Source organism: Castanea sativa, chromosome 1 (genome assembly GCF_040712315.1).
Source record: "Castanea sativa cultivar Marrone di Chiusa Pesio chromosome 1, ASM4071231v1".
In the NCBI taxonomy this organism is placed as follows: Eukaryota; Viridiplantae; Streptophyta; class Magnoliopsida; order Fagales; family Fagaceae; genus Castanea; species Castanea sativa.
In genome coordinates this window covers 61,823,211-61,843,172 of record NC_134013.1, presented here as the reverse complement: position 1 = coordinate 61,843,172, position 19,962 = coordinate 61,823,211, and the positions used below count along the sequence as shown (strand labels likewise).

Here is a 19,962-nt window from a genome sequence, read left to right as displayed (position 1 = left end):
GATGGGCTTTGGCCCAACGGCCTTTGGGTGGTAATAATGCACACTATTTTCGACATTTTCACAAAAGGATGTGTTCGGATTCAAATCTTAATCGTCCATACCTATTTTTTAGGGATTTCTGATCTCTATAAATAGAGGTTGAACCTCATAATTCAGCACCTTTTTTGCTACGCTATGAGAGGTATACATTTTAGGCTCTCAAATCACCTATATTTTCTGATCATTTCTCTGAGTGTTGCTGCCTAAATTAGGGTTTTTAGGTTTCAAAGAGAATTGAACAAATTTATTTGAACCCTAAAACATCACTTCAAGAACAAAGTGTGCTCATGCAAGAGGTTGTTCTCTAACCCTTTTGTTCTTATATTTCTCTAATCATGATGATGTATGCTCTTTTTTTTTTAAACATTCATATTCTGACTTGTTAATGTAGATTGTGAAAATATGATCTTGTTTTTGTTGTTACTATAATCTGTTTCTTAGTTTTAAAGATTTTCATGCAATTAACTCTTTCTTTCTTTCTTTTTTTCAAAACAAAACAGATCTACATCTTTCTTGGATGTAGATTTGAATTCTTCTTCAAAATAAAATGGATCTACATCTTCCTTAGATGTAGATCTGAATTTCTTTTCCCTTAAAACAAAAATGGATTTTGTATCTTTTTAGATATAGATTTGACTTTTTTAATACACGTAGATTTTTGAAATAAAGAAGGAGATCATATATTGTTGTTTGTTTTGTTTGAATCATATAGCATGAAATAATTTTATGAATGAGATCCTCTCCATAAAAAAATATATCTTTTTCAAGTATAAAAACAAATCTGATTTTTCTGTTATAAAAACTATTTTTTTTTTATCATCATCAAAACAGATCTGATCTTTTACAAAACTCAAAACCACTTTTTTTTTATCTCTTAAAAAATAGATCTGAATTTTCTCTTCAAAAATCATTCTTTTTACATATACAAAAGCATATCTTAATTTTCTCTTCAAAAACCATTCATTTTACATATACAAAACAGATATGATTTTTTATATAAACCAAAATCAATTTTTTCCTTAATCATTAAAACAGATCTAAATTTTTAAACAAAAGAGGATACATCCATAAATGGTTTTGTGTTGTTTATTTTATTTCACATGTTCAACATATCATACATGACATGCAAAAAATAGTACATTGGTCATAAGAGTTTAGAAGACCAAATTTTGTCTGGGCGGAATGGGTGTCTAACACCTTCCCATTTCATAACCTAACTTCCAGATTTAGATTTTTAGTTAAGTAGACTTAGCTTTATCTTTTGTTTTTATTTTGGGTAGATTATAACTAGGATAAAAAAATCCATGTATATTTGATAGATTGTAACTAGGACCCAAAGCTATGTAGAGTTCAAATTTTTGAACTTTTATTTTTATTTATTCAATCAATGAATGAAACATTCAGTCATGAAAATTTATATTTAGTTTTTCTTATTTTTTGTACATAAAAAATAAGTGGCGACTCCACTTACCCAAAAAGAGAGGTGCCCTAAAAAGCACACAAAAATCTCTCTTTTTTGAGAGGCAATTTCCCTGGTCTCTCACAATATTAGCATTTTTTTTATTCCTATGCAACAAATCACATTTTAATAAAAATATTCCACCAATAAAAAAAATTCATTTAATTAATTTTAATTATTAACCAATCAAAATTAATTTCAATTAATCATATGTGATAGGTTTCACCAAAATGAATGCATGTAGGGCATTAAAACTTGATCTTGCAATATCTTTCGATCCGGCTGATTTGGAAATTGGATGTATCATTGTAATTGATGAAACCTAAATATCATTTTCATGATATGTGATGAATGACTTAATGACTAAAATGCAACCATGATTTTTGGGTACATAAAATGACCTTTTTGTCATCTCTCAAGGTTAAATTATGAATGCAAAATTGAGTGTCTACAATTCCAATGCAAATTACAAGGTTGCTGTTGATATTCATTGAAGGAGATTAATTTTCAAGAGAGGGGACCTTGTATGGGTGATTTTGACTAAAGAAATGTGTCCTCATGGCTCTTATTCCAAGTTGGGAGTAAGGAAAATAGGTTCATGCAAACTAAAATCAATGACATTGCCTGCACAGTCCAGCTACTCCCTCATTTAAACATTTCTAATGCCTTCAATGTGAAGCATTTGAAGCCTTATTTTCCAGCTGAAACCTAATGACAAGTTTCCTTTATAGAGGGGAGAATGATGTAGCCCCCCTTTACCCTTAAGGCAGCCAACCAACCCCTCATCTATTATTAGCTACTTTATTTCCTAGTAGTTAAAGATTATAAATAGGCTTGCCGTGTAAGAGTTGAATTAGTTTTTTGATGTAACTTTAACTTATTTCAGACTTTGACAAAAACTTTGTTTCTTTGTTTCTTTCGTCTTTCTCTGTAATTCCAATTTTGATTATTAACTCTAAGGCAATTCTAGTTCAAATTCTCAGTTATTTTATCTTGATTTTCACTAGGATTTTCTGATCCTTTCTCTCTCTCATCTGCAACTGCAATTGCAACTACAAAGCTTAAAGTTCCTAATTCCTTATACCCTGTTTTAGTAGAAGTTGGTCGAAAATGATAACTATTCCTTATGTACCTGCGTTGACCACATACTTATGCTATAGTTTGTTGTTCGTTTTTGGGAAAATTAGAGACCTCTTCTGAAAAATCATTGACTATTTTAGCTCCAACAACCTTCAGGTTAGACTTCGCTTAAAACTATTTTACCTATTACTATTTTTGTGTTCTTCCTTTTAGATTTGTGTGTGTGTGTGGGGGGGGGGGGGGGTTAATAGGCCATTCTATGTGATAGTGAAATGCTTTTGTGGATTAGGATTACGCTCCAATATGCTTAGGATTCGAGGATTTCTATTCACGTAGGTTATATCAACGAGTTTGGGTATGTTGATTTCTTACTCAACTACCTATACTCTGGCATTTGCGTTGCGTACTTTTTAGATTGCTTCACATTCACCTTGGATATATATTGTTCTCATCTAGCTGGGAGTGGGAGTCTTTTGGCTAAATATTGCTGAAATTTGAGTTTATTTTTGTAGATGCTCATTTTTTCTTAGAAGCCCAACAGGAGAAAAAGCCCAAAGACATGGGCAAAAGAGAGTGTGATGGAAATACCATTAAGCCCAAGTGGCAGGAATAATAGATCATGAGTCCATAAAGAAAATAAATGGGTCCTGAAGAAGTAAATGGGCCTAAGAAAGCCTGGAAGAAAGAAATAGCAAACCCATGGGTAGTATTGATGTAGAAAAATGAGAATGGGCCACAACTGTCACAGCAGGCCCAAAACAATGTAAGTAAAGAGAGTAAGGGGCAATGGAGAATCCATGAGCACCAAAGAGGAAGTATGAAGTACTTGGGTCAGGGAAGCCCAAGGAGTTAGTAAAGGCCCATGGGAAGCATAAGAATTGGAAAGGGCCAAGGATGCCCCAAGAAAGTAATCGGGCCAAGCATGCCCAAAGGAAAGTATGTGGGACGAGGGAGCTCGCAAGTAGTAGAGGGCCCAATGAGTTTATTGGGCTTTCAGAGAAGGAATGAACAAAAAAGCCTGAAGAGGCCCAGCAACCCTGGGTCAAGTAAAATTCATGGCAGGCATAACAGAATGATGTGGCAGGAAAGCAAATAACAAGGCTAGGAATAAAGCACGAAAAGCCCACGATTGGGCAAGACCCAGCCCGTAAAGAAGCAGGTCATAAATGAGAAGTTAGGGAAAGCAGCCCATGCCATTAGAAGTAAAAAACGAACGGCAGAATGGGCAGAGGGACCTTCAGACCGCAGCAAACACGTGAGCAGCGAGTAGAATTTGAACAAGCATGGAGGTAAGGCACGCGCAAGCAAGGAAGTCAATACCATACCAGAGGCTGTACTGACCAGAGGTACGATATATTTCAAATACCGGTCAATACTGGTGTACCATTTCGGATTTATCACTTTTTTTTTTATAGTATTTTATACAATATACAAAGTTATATTTCTAATAACTCAATATATCACTTTGGTAACTTTTTTTTTTTTTTTTTATGGAGTTATCAACATATAAATATATAATAATGAGAAGACACTTACCTCAAATAAAATAAAATATTTAAATCATCTAATAATTTAAAAATTAAAATATTTATTTAATAATTTATAATTATAAGTATAAGTATATCTATTTCCAAAAAAAAAAAAAACTTTAAATATTATAGCAATATTAGTATTATAATATTTCAAACAACTTTTACTACAACTTGTTATATGATAAGTTGTGAGAGGTGAAAAAATTGTGGGTGTATGTGGGTTCACATTTTCATCACTCACAATTCCTCACACGACAAATTATGACAAAAATTGTTTAAAATATTGTAACATTAGCATTGTTATAAATATAATTTTGTTGAAATACAAAGGCAATCCGGCAATACATGTTAATTATATCACATCACATTGGGCTGCCAAAGCTGAAAAGAAGTAATTTATGTCACATCACATTCGGTTGCCAAAGCTGAAAAGAAGTAATGGAATCAGCTCATCTTCTATTCAAAAATTAATAGTTTCCAATGCTTGTGTCAGTAGTCAATGGGGAGAGCTTAGGAAACTTAAAAAAGAAATACAAATTTTTTTAAAAAATATTTCTTTATCTCTCTTTTTTTTCATCCACATTTTTCTTTTCTTTTTTTTTTCCCTCTTTTTTCTCCTCCACAGCTTTCCCCTTATCTCTATCTTCACATCTTTACGTCTAGAGCTCTCTAGTCTTTTCATTTTTTTTTTCTTGTCTTCTCTAGCACTTCTTCTGAACTCTTTTCAATTCTCTTTTTCCGTTTATTCTCTAGCACTTCGTCTACTCCTAAGCATTGAAGAAGCTTTCTCTTCTTTTCACTTTCTCACATTGTTGGCAGATGACAAAGGCTAGAGGACAACATTTTTTTCCCCTCCCACTACTGCAGGTCCTCCTCCCCATCGAGGCTCCGATGGGTCAGTTTTGCTCTTTTATTTTTTTTTTCTTGTTCTTTTTGTTCTAATTTGATTAGTTTTAAAATTGTGATTTGAGTTTGTATTTTGATTGAGAGGTGCTTCATTGTTGTTTTCAGATGAGAAGCAAATAGAGAGTTTTGTTCTTCCTTTTCTCCTTTTTCTCTGTTTTCTTTCCTTACAAATGAGTTTTGTGTTTTGGCCGGTATCCATTTACTAGCTGAAACAGCCGGATTTCACTAGTATGACCGGTACGCAGTAGGTATTTTTTCCGATACGAAACAGGGGTGTACCTGTACCGGTGCCTTGGCCGGCACGGTATATTTCGGCCATACCAGCCGGTACGGTACGGTATCACCCACACTACGCGCAAGGCCCAAACCCCACTAGCTTGTACCCAGCCAATACAGGAAGTGATGGGTCATGTGTCAGAGGTAAGAGGGCATGGTGTGGCAGTGGGGAAGGGGAAAAACTCATTTTTGTGTTTCCTGCTCAAGCTCTTTTAGAGGCAATGTCCTTCTAGGATGACATACCACCAAAAAGAGGCAAAACTGAGTTGGAATCACTAGGTGCATGCCATGAGAGACGAAGAGAAGGAGAGTACTTACACCGTGGCAGGCAGGATTGCCACGGCAAGCAAACAGACAAAAGAGCATTCTTTGTTTGGTGAGGTGGAATGGTGCAGCCAGCGTAGATTAGTGGCACTGGCTGGGTGACTAGCCAGTCAGTAATGGTCAGCAAGGACACCTGCACCAGACAAAAATGGTTAAGGACTAAAATGGTAAAAGCACGCCATGACAAACACTATATAAGGAGCCTTTGTTGTGCACGAAGGGGAAGGAACCTCTGGGTGGATAATCGCAAGAATTAAAAACGACAGTAAGAGTAAAAAAAAAGCCAAGGGAAAAGAGAGAAAGAATTAGAGAGAATAGAAGGAAGAGTAAGAATGAAGAAGAAGAAAGAACTACGGAATAGAGAGAGGATAAAAGAAAGACAGAGAGAACAGAATGGTAGGCATGCACCAAATGAGTCGATCTCCCTCTCCCTTTCTAACCCATGTTCTCTGGTAATGGAAAAGGACCTCACTGAATACAAGTCATTCAGGCCCGCCCCTTCATAGCAATTAATTTCTCAATCAGAGAGGTTAATCGCGTTGAAGAAGTGATTCCCCTTCTTGACTTAGACTTGGCAACGTAGCTTATGCGGCAGACTAACATTTGTTTTCTTTTAATAAGCTTATTGTTGTTCATTCAATACGTACCATTTTGTTATTATTTCATAAAGCGGACATTCCTTATCAAAGCCTATTATTCACTTCTATCTGAATCGTAAAGGAATTCTCATTATTATCTTTATCGTATCTATCTGCCGTAGTTAATGTAACAGTCCTGCCTACCATGGGCATGTGACTAAAACCTGATAACTAGGGGTATCGTTTGCGCACAAGCCAGACCAAGGGGGGTTGCTCTTGGACCGGTCTCAACTCCATGATCCAGAAACCTTTGGGCCTAGTGTAGCAGCAGGCGGCCCAGCCCAACATTTGCAAAAAAGGCCCACACAATTTTCTTTAAGTGTATTGTGCAAAGTTTTTTTAGCTAAATAAGGAGAGATGAGAAATTGAGTACTAATATTGCTGAAATTCAAGAAAAAGGAAGAAAGAGAAACAGACAAGTTTTGAAATTTTGGTAACAGTATTGCCGAAATACGTTTCCTTGACACACAACTATTGTTAATTTCTTTTTAATTTTCGATAACAATATTGTCGAAATACACTTCGGCTAGCCCACAAAAATAGCTGCCCAACCCGTAAAGTTATTATGAAAAATTAAGAAAAAAAAAGTTGGCTGCCTCCAGGGATCAAATCCTTAGAAGGAAGGTCTTCACCTTGAGAACTGACCGATAAACTATTGCTTTGCACATAAAGTAGACTAGCCATGAACTCATGCAGTTGATAATTATTTTTATGGTGGTTTTATTATTATTATTTTTACAATTTAAACTAATTTAATAATGAGTAATGTATTTTGTAATCATATTTTTATTTATTATAAAAATAATCATAAATGTAATATAGGAACAATCATAAATCATAAATATAAATTTTATCGTACCAAAATGAAAATAATATAATTTTTTTCAGAAATTCAGAAAGCAAGTTAACGAAAATATTCATTTTTGAATAAAAGTTATTTATAACATTTTGTAAATCATTAAAAAATATATAAAATTTAGAAATTATTCTTTTAGTTTTAAATAAACTTTCTCAAACCTTTTTTTTTTTTTTGCCTACAATCCAAAACACTAAAAGACGTAACTAAAAAAATTAATAAAACTTAAAAATGATTAACTGGACCAATTAGGATAAAAATTTGTTGTTGATAATCTATTAAAGTTATTTTCTTTGCAGATATTGTAATTTTGTCCTCCTAATACATATTATCAAATAAAAAATTATTAGCATAATCTAAGAATTAAATTTCTATACATGCATTGTTATAAAATAATAATAATAATTAAAATACAATTGTAAAAGCTAAAATTTGTCACCCATCCGATTATTTTCATTTGGCTAACCTTTGGTTTTCTCTAGATAAATGACATTATAGGGTATTTCTAAAACAACTGTTAAGAGTACTTTGTCCACCACAAAGGATTTCAAAATAAACAAAAATTAGTAAAGTCTCATAGTTTAACATCTAAATTGAGCACTATAACAAATCATGCTATGTAATAGAATAAATATCAAATTATTCAAATCATGCTATGTAATAGAATAATATTATATTTTTATATGCTATATTTAATTCTTAAGAATGCAATAGGATAACATTTAACAATCAAAGAGGAAAAAAAAAAAAAAAAACAACAACAACAACAATTTAAAAAAAAAAATAAATTGCATTAACCCAAAGTAGAGTTTTAAAGAATATAAAAAATTATCAACCTAAAGCAGAGATGCAAGAAAATTTTTAAAAATCCACCAAAAAATTGAGAGAGAGAGAGAGAGAGAGAGAGAGAGAGAGAGAGAGAGAGAGAGAACCTTTTTTTGTGAAGGAAAATTATGCATAAAATGGAAAAGATAATGACAATTTTATAGTAAGAGTGTGTGAATAAGAAGAGTAAAAACTAAAGGAAAATGAAGGGAAAGAGGAAGAATGATATTAATATAGAGGGCAATGGGGAGATGAAAAGGTAAGGAAGAGAGAAAGGTAAGGAAGGGAGAAAGGTTGAAGAAGTAGTAAGGAGATGAGAAGGTGAGGGAGAGAGAAAAGTTGAGAAGTGTAAATATTAAAAAAATAAATGTTAAAAACAATTATAGGAGAATTGAAAAGAAAAAAAATAATGACGTGAACGTTGATGTGGCTCAACTAGAGTGTAGCAACAATAAATGCTACGTCTCAGCTTTTAGATATATATATATAGATGAGAAACTAAATCTATTTATTTTAAAACTAGTAGATATTTTAGGTTTTCCAAAGATATATAAAAAAACATACATTTTCTTTTATACTTTCCAAAAGTTGATAGCTATGACAATGAGGATGGTGGATTTGAACATTAGGCATCTTCTTTAGAAACATCATAAAGTGCTAATTAGCATAAATCAATAAAAGAAATTTTTTTTTAATTATAATTAATATATTTATAGATTTTTTATATGAGGTTTTTTTTTTTTTTTTCAAAAAGTATTTTTTTCATTAGTTAATTACATACTTAACGACAATTTTTAATAGAATTATACAAAAAGTCTGAATTGAATCAATTTTAATACTTAAAGAATTCAATTGAATGAAAGTAATGTTAGAGGACTAAAATGAATATTAGTCAAACTTAAAGAGTGTAACTTATTTTTCAGCCCAATATTAACAAAGTAAAAAAGATTAATTCTGTAAAAATTGTAACCTTAATTGAAAAAGTATCAACAAAAAAATTTGAATATGCTACAAAAATATTACATGAATTAAAAAAAGAAGAGATAATGTAGTTAATCTTTTATGTACATGTCATAAACAAAAGATAATTTCAAAATTTTGGGAAAAATATATTTTATTTTGAGAGTAGACTATTTACATTAAAAAAAAACTATAAATATATTAATTATAATTATAATAAACATTAAAAAAATCATATATATATATATATATATATATATATATATATTTCCTTTTATTGATTATGCTAGTTGTGGGCTAGGGAAAAGTATTTCGGTCATGGTTTTAAAAACCTGACAATGATAAATACCATTTTTGCCTCCGGTTCTTAGTTTAAGCCAGTTTTTGACCGATTTTGGAGAGTTTTTACTAGATTGAATTGGTGCTTGGTTGAACTAATCGGATTGGCCGGTCCGATCCAATTTTTAAAATCATGATTTTGGACAATATTGTTATCAAAATTTCAGAACTTGTCAGTTTCTCTTTCTTCCTTTTTCTTGTATTTCAACAATGTCAGTACCGAATTATACATCTCTCTTCATTTAGCTAAAAAACTATGCACAGTATACTTACAGCAAATAAACTCAAATTTTAGCAATATTTAGCCAAAGGACTCTGGGGAATGGAGCTTTGGTAACAGTTGTTTTATTTTGTTTTATTTTTATCTTTCTTTTTCTATGCAAATCCAGACCAATGGGTTTTGAACACACAATCGTACCATCACTGTGGGGGGAGGGGAGAAGAGGAGGAAGTGTCATTTGAATTTAGTACCAAATGTCTGATTTCTGTGTACTGTCATTGGTGTAAAGTTTCATATTCACAACGATATTTGACTTGTGAACATGACTGGGTTTATTTTATATGTTGGTGTGATTTATGTGTTTCTTTTGACAGGACTGTTTCGAGCGTCCAAAAGCAAGTGCTCCTGATACTTAGTTTGATGTGGTTGAACGCTACTCCAATGACAATAACAAGACCCTAAAGTAAGACTCCCCTTTTGTATTAAGTGATCCAAGCCTTCTTATATCAGGAGTAAAGAATTTTGGCCATGAGTTTTGTAGCTCAGTAACATAACCCGATTCTTCTATTAAGGATAACTTGGTTCAAATTCCCCTCCTCCACTCCTTGCAAACCAAAAAGGAGTATAGAGTATTGATGTAGTCTAGTTCTCCTGATGCAGACGAACCACAAGGATACGTAGATGCCTTAATTTGGGGTCATACAACTACCTTGGCTTTGCTGCATCAGATGAATACTGCACACACCGGGTAATTGATTCATTGAACAAATATTCACCAAGCACCTGTAGTAGCAGGGTAGATGGAGGTGGGTTATTGTGTCGCAAGATTTTTATTTTTATTTTTTGATTTTTTAGTCTTTCCTTCTTGGGTACTTGTCAATGAGAAGTTTCACTATTATGGTTTTGCCATCAGGCACTACTGTATTACATAAAGAATTGGAGAAGCAGGTTGCAAATTTTCTTGGGAAACAAGATGCAATAGTTTTTGGCATGGGGTATGTAACAATCTCTGCTATCCTCCCAGTCTTGATTGGGAAGGTACGTATGTGCAGTTAAAATAATTTAAACACCTTGTAGAAGAGTGTTTTTAATTTTTCTTGCATGTGGTTTTGAGCTGTTGACAATGTTCATTTGTAAAGAGGTTTGATCATCAGTGATTCTTTGAACCAAAATTCCATTGTCAATGGTGCACGAGGATCTGGAGCAAAAATTCATGTTTTCCAGCAGAACAGTAAGTATATATAGCATCTGTCTGTTTAATAATGTGCATTTTGAAAATAAGAGATGGTCTTTGTCATAGACAATTACTTATAACAGTTGGTAGTTTCATCCATATACATAGCCAAGAGTGTAATGATATAAAAACATAATTTACTTCCAAAAAAACTAAAAATGTTAAGCCAAAATAAATTTATACCAAAATCGTAAGTGAGAGAGAGGACTTGTGATGGGGAATCAAAACACCAAAACATATCAACTAAAAGTAGACCCGCAAGAAAGAAGTAGAAATCCACTGCAAAAAGAAGAAAATCAGAGAGAGAAAAATAGTAATCATCTTTGTTGTTCATAGAACATGAAATCAATGGAAGAAAGTTGTAGAGAGAGTAATAATAAATTTATAGAAATGAAGATAGAGAAAAAGAGTTAACAAAGGGAGAAGAAGGATTGGAGGAAGTGTAATGGTAAGGTGAGGGATTATTGGGAGAAGAAGAGTCAAGAAAGGTTATTGACATGGCACGACAACAGGTTAGCAAAACTCTTGCTAATCCTTCATTATTATAATTGTATAAATCATCAGTATGATGCTTCTTTTGGATGCAAATTATACTTCCAAGAATGTACTTTTGAGTATATTGCTTATGTTTCTCCTTCTCCAACTTGTGTAAAGCACCCTCTCACTTGGAGGAAGTTTTGAGAGAGCAAATTGCTGAGGGACAACCACGGACTCATAGACCCTGGAAGAAGATAAATGTTATTGTTGAGGGGATCTACAGCATGGAAGGGGAGCTCAGCAAACTTCCTGAGATTGTTGCAATCTGCAAAAAATATAAGGTTGTTCAAGCGGGAAGAGGTGTTTGTGAGCTCTTAGGTGTGGATCCTGCTGATGTAGATATAATGATGGGAACTTTTACCAAGTCCTTTGGATCATGCAGCAGCTACATTGCAGGATCCAAGGTTACTTTTGCACCATTTTAAGTATACTTTACATCTGGTGAACAGTGTGGATCACAATCTGGCCAAAATACATAGAAAGCACAATATATACCATCATTTGCAGTTATTGCAATCTTTTGCTTCCTGAATTGATATAAATCAAGGTCAGTTGATGACTTGAGAGACTTGACATTCATTTATACCATCCTTCATATAAATTGTATTTTACTTATATTTCTTGTTTATTGTCCAACAGTAAGTATAGAGCACAAAGTTGATGTATAGGAACCCCTGTTATGTTATTACATCTGTACGACTGACAACAGATTCAGAGAGCACCATCAAACTTAGTTGAGGTTGAGTGGTGTAGACCTTGTGTATTTTTAATGGCTTTCTTGGGTTAGCCAAATTACACATTGAAGGAAATTCAAACTTGAGATCATGTATTTTTTTATCAGTCATAAACTCTACATGAATTATGAGATTGCCCTTTAAGTACTTTACTGGATCCAATATTGAGAAAAATGTAGTAGTGATAGGAAAGCCACTGTATCTGTTAAATATACGATTGTCATGTTTTGGATGTTACATTTAGAACAGGCCTCAAGGAGTAAGCAAAAGTCTGTTATGTTTTCAATAAAATTGAAAACATTGGTGTTCAAATGTCAACTCTAATATAAAATTATTTTCTCTTAGAATTGTCAATATATAGTTGAGTAAAAAAAATTCGAAGTCTGAGTTGCATTTAGTGTAGTTGAAACTCGAATTTTTCTTCAGGAGCTTATTCAATACGTGAAATACACTTGCATGCTCATCTGTATGCAACCTCAATGTCACCACCAGCCGCAGAACAAATAATCTCTGCCATAAAGGTTATTCTTGGAGAGGATGGGAACAGTAGAGGTTTGAACTTTTTTTCTTTGGTATATTTCATTTTAACTTCTACTGCCTGGACTTCATTATTTATATGACTACAATTTAATGATCTTTTGTTTCCTTGTAGGTGCCCAAAAACTTGCTCGAGTACGGGAGAATAGCAACTTTTTCAGGTCGGAACTGCAGAAAATGGGTTTCGAGGTTCTTGGTGATAATGATTCTCCAGTAATGCCAATTATGCTTTACAATCCAGAAAAAATCGTAGCTTTCTCACGAGAGTGCCTTAAGCAGAATGTGAGTCCATCCATCCGGATATGTTCCCTGATTATAAATATATATATTTTAACTGTATTTGTTAAATGATGATGTTGCAGGTGGCTGTTGTGATAGTGGCATTTCCAGCAACCCCGCTGCTGTTGGGAAGAGCTCGTATATGCTTATCTGCTTCTCATACTAAGGAAGAGCTGATCATAGCCTTGGAGGTAAATTATAGTATAGCCTTTTCCTCATTTCTGGCTGTTATTTTGGTCATTTCAGTACTTATCCTCATTGATTCTTATTTCCTACGTGTGTATAGTTTTAAATGCATTCTTTTCCAGTATAGGCTTAGGCTATTAGTACATTCTTCTTGTATATATCCAAGCAAGTAAAGGTGGTGCAGGAACGACTATATATGTTATTAACCTATTAGTACATTCTTGATTTTAAAATTGTTTTCTTTTCCAGGTAATTAGTCAGGTTGGTGATCTGGTGGGTATAAAATACTTTGGTGCTGAACCAAAGAAGCAGCAACAAGAGGAAAAGATGCTGAAGTTGGAATGAGGGAAAGCCTTTTGCCTCAATTGTCAGTTATAAACAATAAGCAACCAGCAAGGGTTAAGGTTGGTGAAGCTGGAGTGTAAAATACAATCTTTTGCCTTGCTTGGTATTTTCCTTTAAGCTTACTTCTGTGGAATCACCTGCCCTTCTGTGTAATTGGTTGTATTTGCTGTAATATGGGTTATACCTTGCTCTAAATGGATCTAACTCTAAGAGATCCTCGTTGTTCACTTGTACAAGAGTAAATTGAGACTCATATTCTGCTAGGACTGAATCTGTTTGTTTAAATTAGATACTACATATATTCCTATAAAAATCTTATAAACTTGAAGTGATCAATTAAAAAAAAAAGATGAAGGTGACACAAATCTTATTTATTGCTATTCATGTTCCTTAAGTTATCCACTTCTGTCTTGTCTTTCAATGATTGATGCAGCTGTGAATGGATTTGGTTTTATGGGAACTTCTATCAATAATAGAAATGGCTAAACATGACAAATAAAAGTTATTCAGCAATCTGGCCCTACCTCTTGTTCAAATGGTCCAGCCTTGTTCTGTTCCCACCCTACCCGCCCAAACCGCACCGCATTCAGCAAAAACCAAAAAGTCTGTAAACCATAGAATTTTAGATCAAAAGAAAGGGAAAGCAATTTTTCTTGCATAGAAGTATAATATATACAAGGTGGTGCCTTTGGAGTTGGGACATTTGTTAATCAAATTTTTTTTTTTAAAATTTGATACCACTTTCATAAAAAATATAAAAAAGTTGCAAAGTCTTTAGACATTTATTAACTTTTCTCATAAATATAGAAAAAAAGTTAACTAATGCCTTAAGAATATTGATTTAGAAAATTTTTTTAAGAAATTATAAGAAAAGATAAAAAAAAATATATATATATATTTATAGCTATTTTTTATACTTTGGCTAAAATGTAAAATTTACTCTCTAATTTTCTTCAAAATTCATTTCAGTTCTTTAACTTTACTTTTGTTTATTTTAATCTTTTAACTTTACTTTCGTTTATCTCAGTCCTCTAAAGTTTTATATTTATTCAATTAAAGAATTGCTATCAATTTTTGTTAAAGTTTTTTGAAAAAAAAAACTAGAAAATACTTTTCAATCTTTAATTTAAAAAAAAAAGAAAAATTTTAAAAATTCAAAACTTAAACCCAACATATAATAAAAGTTAATGAAAAAGCCTAATTAAATAAACTTGAATGTCATAGGGTTGAAATGAATTTTGTTAAAACATAAAATATGAGTAATGCATTCTAACTTTATAATTTTTTTTTAATAAAAATTATATCAAAACTTTTTAAAATCGACCTCTTAACAAATACGCGAAAGTCAACTGTTAAATGGATTCATAATCTCGTCGTTTGCTAAATTAAAATTATCAATAAAGCCAGGTCCGGTAAATTCCGCCCGAGGCCGAGCCGGGCCACTGGTTCCCAAAATTGAGAGGCACCCAAAAACTCAAAGAAACACAAAGATTGGTCTCTCTCTCTCTCTCTCTCCTGAATCTGCAAGCCCAAAGCTCCCAAAACCTGAAAAAAAAAAAAAAAAATGATAGCGGTTCCGTATTTGACAGCATTAACCACATTCTTCAGCTACGTATTGCTGTTCGCTTTCGGCCAAATCAGAGATATCTTCCGCAAAATCGCCGACTGGTATAGCTCTAACAACCTTCAAGGCTATGCTCCAATTTGCTTAGGCCTCGAGGATTTCTATATTCGCAGGTTATATCTTCGAATTCAGGTATTACACGACGGTCGTTAAAGCTGGGAATAGAGCTGTCATATTATTACAACTATAAACTATGTGTTTCTTTGAAAATTTCACCAGGACTGTTTTGGTCGACCGATATCAAGTGCTCCTGATGCTTGGTTTGATGTGGTCGAACGTTACTCCAACGACAACAACAAGACTCTAATGTAAGATTCATGTTATGTTTTTTTTTTTGGTATTAAATGCTCAATCTATAGCCTGCCTGCCTTTGTTTTAATTTTAAGGATGTTGTGTTGAAAATTGTGTATAAACTGAATGCAGACGAACCTCAAAGATAAGTAGATGCCTTAACTTAGGATCATACAACTACCTTGGCTTCGCGGCGTCAGATGAATACTGCACGCCGCGGGTAATTGAGTCGATGAAGAAGTATTCGCCAAGCACTTGTAGTAGCCGCGTAGACGCGGGTGGGTTTTTTTTTTGTTATGTAAAGAATTGTTTAAAAATTAGGTACTTTGTCTACTAGAGTTGTCATTTAATGTGGTTTTTCCTATCAGGCACTACTTTATTGCATGAAGAATTGGAAAAGTATGTTGCAAACTTCGTTGGAAAACCAGCTGCAATAGTTTTCGGCATGGGGTATGTAACAAACTCCGCTATCCTTCCGGTCCTGATGGGAAAGGTATGTGCAGTTAATTGATTAAAAGCACTTTATAGAGATTGATTTTTGTGTTTTTTCTTGTATGTGATCTTGAGCTAGTTACATTGTTTTATTTACAGGGAGGTTTGATCATTAGTGATTCTTTGAATCATAACTCCATTGTCAATGGTGCACGAGGATCTGGAGCTACAGTTCGTGTTTTCCAGCACAATAGTAAGCATTTATAATCTAGGGAAAATTACAATTTATCTGTTGTGGTTTGGTCTTTATCAAACTTTCAGTTGCTACATTTGACCCCCCTAAAGGTTTGGAGTAAAATGAAATCTTTAAGGTTCTGTCCACATTAACAGATTTTGTATTTTGCGGAAAAACTTTCAATTACAACTTATCCCTTGTGATTGGGTCCTATCACAATTCAGTACCATATGCTTTTCACTTGCTTCATTTTGACCTCCTAAAATTTGGATTAAAATGAAATCATTAGCAGGTCTTTGGAGGGAACCATAATGATTTCATTTTCATCCAAATCTTAGGGGTCAAATGTAAAAGTTTGGATTAAATTGTGACAGGGCCAAACTGCCAGTGGATAAATTTTAATTTCCTCTGAAACATATGTAGAAAATTAAGGAAATATGAATGTAGAAAATCTGAAACATATGTAGGATTTCAGATGGTGACATGTCAGCTTTATTGACACTAGAAAAGGAGTAAAGATAGATAACTTATAGTTAATTGCAAGAGGATCACTTTGAAAAGTCTGTAACTGACTCTTGATGCCAGTAATGTACCTTTGTCCTAATCCACCTCCGTAATGTGGGCACACTACTTAGCTACTGCTGACTAGGATAGTGTATTATACATGTATGCTTATTATAATGCTTCCTTTGGATGCAAATTATATTCTCAAGAATATAGGTTTGAGCATTTTAACTCATGTTTCGCCTCACCAACTTGGTTACAGCACCCTCTCACTTGGAGGAAGTTTTGAGAGAGCAAATAGCTGAGGGACAACCACGGACTCATAGACCCTGGAAAAAGATAATCGTTATTGTTGAGGGGATCTACAGCATGGAAGGGGAGCTCTGCAAACTTCCTGAGATTATTGCAATCTGTAAAAAATATAAGGTTGTGCTACATGGTAGCTTTAATGGATGTTAATCAACTCATAATTTTTAAGCAGCTGTAGTGAGGTTAAGCTTTTTCACTTTTCTTGTTATTCTTATGGTCTTCATACTTCATCATAGGCATATACATATTTGGATGAGGCCCACAGTATTGGTGCGGTAGGGAAAACAGGAAGAGGTGTTTGTGAGCTCTTGGGTGTGGATCCTGTTGATGTAGATATAATGATGGGGACTTTTACCAAGTCATTTGGATCATGCGGCGGCTACATTGCAGGATCCAAGGTTGCTTTTGCACCATTTTTTTGAGTATAATTTACATGGTTAACAGTGTGGATGATGATATGGCCAGTATATATATATGAGGCACAATATATGTCGTCCTTTGCAGTTTGTTAATTTTTTTTTTTATCTCCTGCTTTGATAGAAATCAAGTTCAGTTGGCAACTTGAGAAACTTGTTATTCATACTATAGGACTTCCACTAAAATTTAATATGATCTTGATATTCTGCGCCATCTACATTGCAGTATAATCTGTAATCATATCATGAATATAAATTGTGTTCTACTTATATTTCTTGTTTATAGTCCAAGGCTAACTATGGAGCACAAAGTTGATGCATAGGAACCCCTGCTATGTTGACATATATATGGTTGACAAGATTTAATGAGCATCGTCAAATTTAGTTGTTGTTAAGTAGTGTGGCCTTGTGGACTTATGTCGGTTTTCTTGGGTTAGCCAAATTGCACATTGATGGAGCTTTTGAGATCAATGTTTTTGAACAGTGATAAACCCCACATGAATTCTAAGTTTGCTTTCTAAGTACTCTATTAGATCCAGCATTGGGGAGGATTTAGTAATGATAAAGCAGAAAAGCCACTGTATGTGTTACTGTTACAAAACATCATTGTCATGCTGCTGTTATTATGTTTATCATTTGGTTTAGCTTTTCTTCATTTGTAGAGTAGTCTTCAAGGAATAAGCAGCAGTTACATTTTAAATAGGATTAAATCTTTGGCGTATATATATTAATTTTTCTATATAAATTGTTTTCTTTTGGAAGTGTCGATATGTAGTTGAGCAGAACTAATTTTGAAGTCTGAGTTGCATTTAATGTCACTGAAACTTGCATTTATTTCAGGACCTTATTCAATACTTGAAATACACTTGCCCTGCTCATCTTTATGCAACCTCAATATCACCACCAGCTGCAGAACAAATAATATCTGCCATAAAGGTTATTCTCGGAGAGGATGGGACCAGTAGAGGTTTGATTTTTTATTTTTTTAAAAAAACTTTTGGTGTATGTACTTCATCAGTATCCAAAGCTTACTCCTGCTTTATAGGATGACAACTTAATGAGCTTTTGTTTCTTTGCAGGTGCCCAAAAACTTGCTAGGATACGGGAGAATAGTAATTTTTTCAGGTCAGAACTGCAGAAAATGGGTTTTGAGGTTCTTGGTGATAATGATTCTCCAGTAATGCCAATTATGCTTTACAATCCAGCAAAAATCCCTGCCTTCTCACGAGAGTGCCTCAAGCAGAATGTGAGTCCATCCATCCTGGATATGCTCCCTGATTATGGATTTTTCTAACTGTCTATGTTGATATTAAATGATGCTGTTGCAGGTTGCTGTTGTGACAGTGGCATTTCCAGCAACCCCACTACTGTTGGCAAGGGCTCGTATTTGCCTATCTGCTTCTCATACTAAGGAGGACCTCATCCAAGCATTGGAAGTAAATTTTAATATAAGTTTTTCCTCTTTTGTTTTTGTACTAGAGGTTATTTCAGTGTGTATTCTTGTCATTGATCCTCATTTCCTAGGTGTGTCACTTTCATATATGAGAGTTGCAAATGCATTCTTTTCAATGTGTGTGTGTGTGTGTGTGAGAGAGAGAGAGAGAGAGAGAGAGAGTTACATGGATGTGTAGCACCCTAGATGCATATTCAAGCTAAATATTTGGGCATCCTAAAGATTATTTAGACATATTTCAATGCCCAGTATACCACGGTATTAGACTATCAGCACATTCTTCCATGTCTTTACTACTTGCCCCAGGGAGTAAAAGTGATAGAAGAAGGATGATAATTGTTATATTACATAGGTACCTTGTCATTTTGTTCAATGAACTCTCAACCATTTGGACATCCTAAAGATTATTTAAACATAATTCTCTACCCAGTCGACCACAGTATTAGACCATCAGCACATTCTTCCATGTCTTTACTATTTAGTATTTACCCCAGGGAGTAAAAGTGATAGAAGAAGGATGATAACTGCTATATTACATATGAACCTCGTCATTTTTTATAATAGACTCTCCAAATTCAACGGACAACTTCTGTTGTTTATGAGAAATTATGATGCTTTTGTAATTCGTTTGTTGTTAACTCCTGTTGAGACTTTTTTTTTTTCTTTTCCAGGTTATCAGTCAGGTTGGTGATCTGGTGGGTATAAAATACTTCCCTGCTGAGCCCAAGAAGCAGCAGGAAGAGGGGAAGATGCTGAAGTTGGAATGAGAGAAATCTTTTTGCGTAGATTGTCAGCTACAGGCAGCAACAGGAAAGGTTGGTGAAGCTGGAGTGTGAGAAAAAATCTTTTTCCTTGATAATTGTTGTACTGTGAAATTTATTGTGTTTGCTGTAATAGGGTTTATTCCTTGCTCTAATTGTTCATATGTACAAAAGTAAATTGTGCCTCATGTCTTGGGCCTCCTGGCAGGGCTATCTTTTTGTTTAAATTTTCTACTTTGTCTGGTGACTTGTGTTTCAATGATATGTAAACCTTCGGCTGTAAGTTTGTGCTGTGATTCTGTGAAAATTGAATTTTTATTGTTGGTCATTCTATTAGCATGCATATATTTTATACTACTTCCTTATTGGGGTTTGGGGTTAATTTGATTCTTTTAACAGCACTTGATACAGGACTTACATAGACGGTAGGAAATTTTCCCATCCATGTGGTTTACCTTACTACTTTTTGACAGTTGTTTTGCTCCAAGCATTGAAAACTCTTGCCAATAGCAACGAACTCTTAAAGGATACATTCTCCCCTTTAAGTTTAGGTGAAGGATGAAGTCTGGGATTGTTTCCCCTGGTTGGAAAGTCATGGGATTAAAACTTGCTAAATGCTCCACAGGAATAA

At 33.8% G+C, this 19,962-nt stretch overlaps 1 protein-coding gene and 1 pseudogene across 1 annotated transcript; both read left to right on the top strand.

Moving 5' to 3' along the window:
* Positions 1-10,351: 10,351 nt before the first annotated feature.
* On the top strand, positions 10,352-13,684 carry LOC142631562 (long chain base biosynthesis protein 2a-like; annotated as a pseudogene).
* Positions 13,685-14,731: 1,047 nt separating this feature from the next.
* On the top strand, positions 14,732-19,688 carry LOC142622244 (long chain base biosynthesis protein 2a-like). Its single transcript, XM_075795690.1, has 11 exons — positions 14,732-15,062; positions 15,150-15,238; positions 15,354-15,499; positions 15,590-15,714; positions 15,813-15,906; positions 16,655-16,818; positions 16,938-17,099; positions 17,958-18,084; positions 18,197-18,363; positions 18,446-18,553; positions 19,242-19,688. The coding sequence occupies exons 1-11, from the start codon at positions 14,871-14,873 to the stop codon at positions 19,335-19,337; spliced, it is 1,470 nt and encodes a 489-aa protein (XP_075651805.1). The 5' UTR covers positions 14,732-14,870; the 3' UTR covers positions 19,338-19,688.
* The last annotated feature ends 274 nt before the right edge of the window (positions 19,689-19,962 follow it).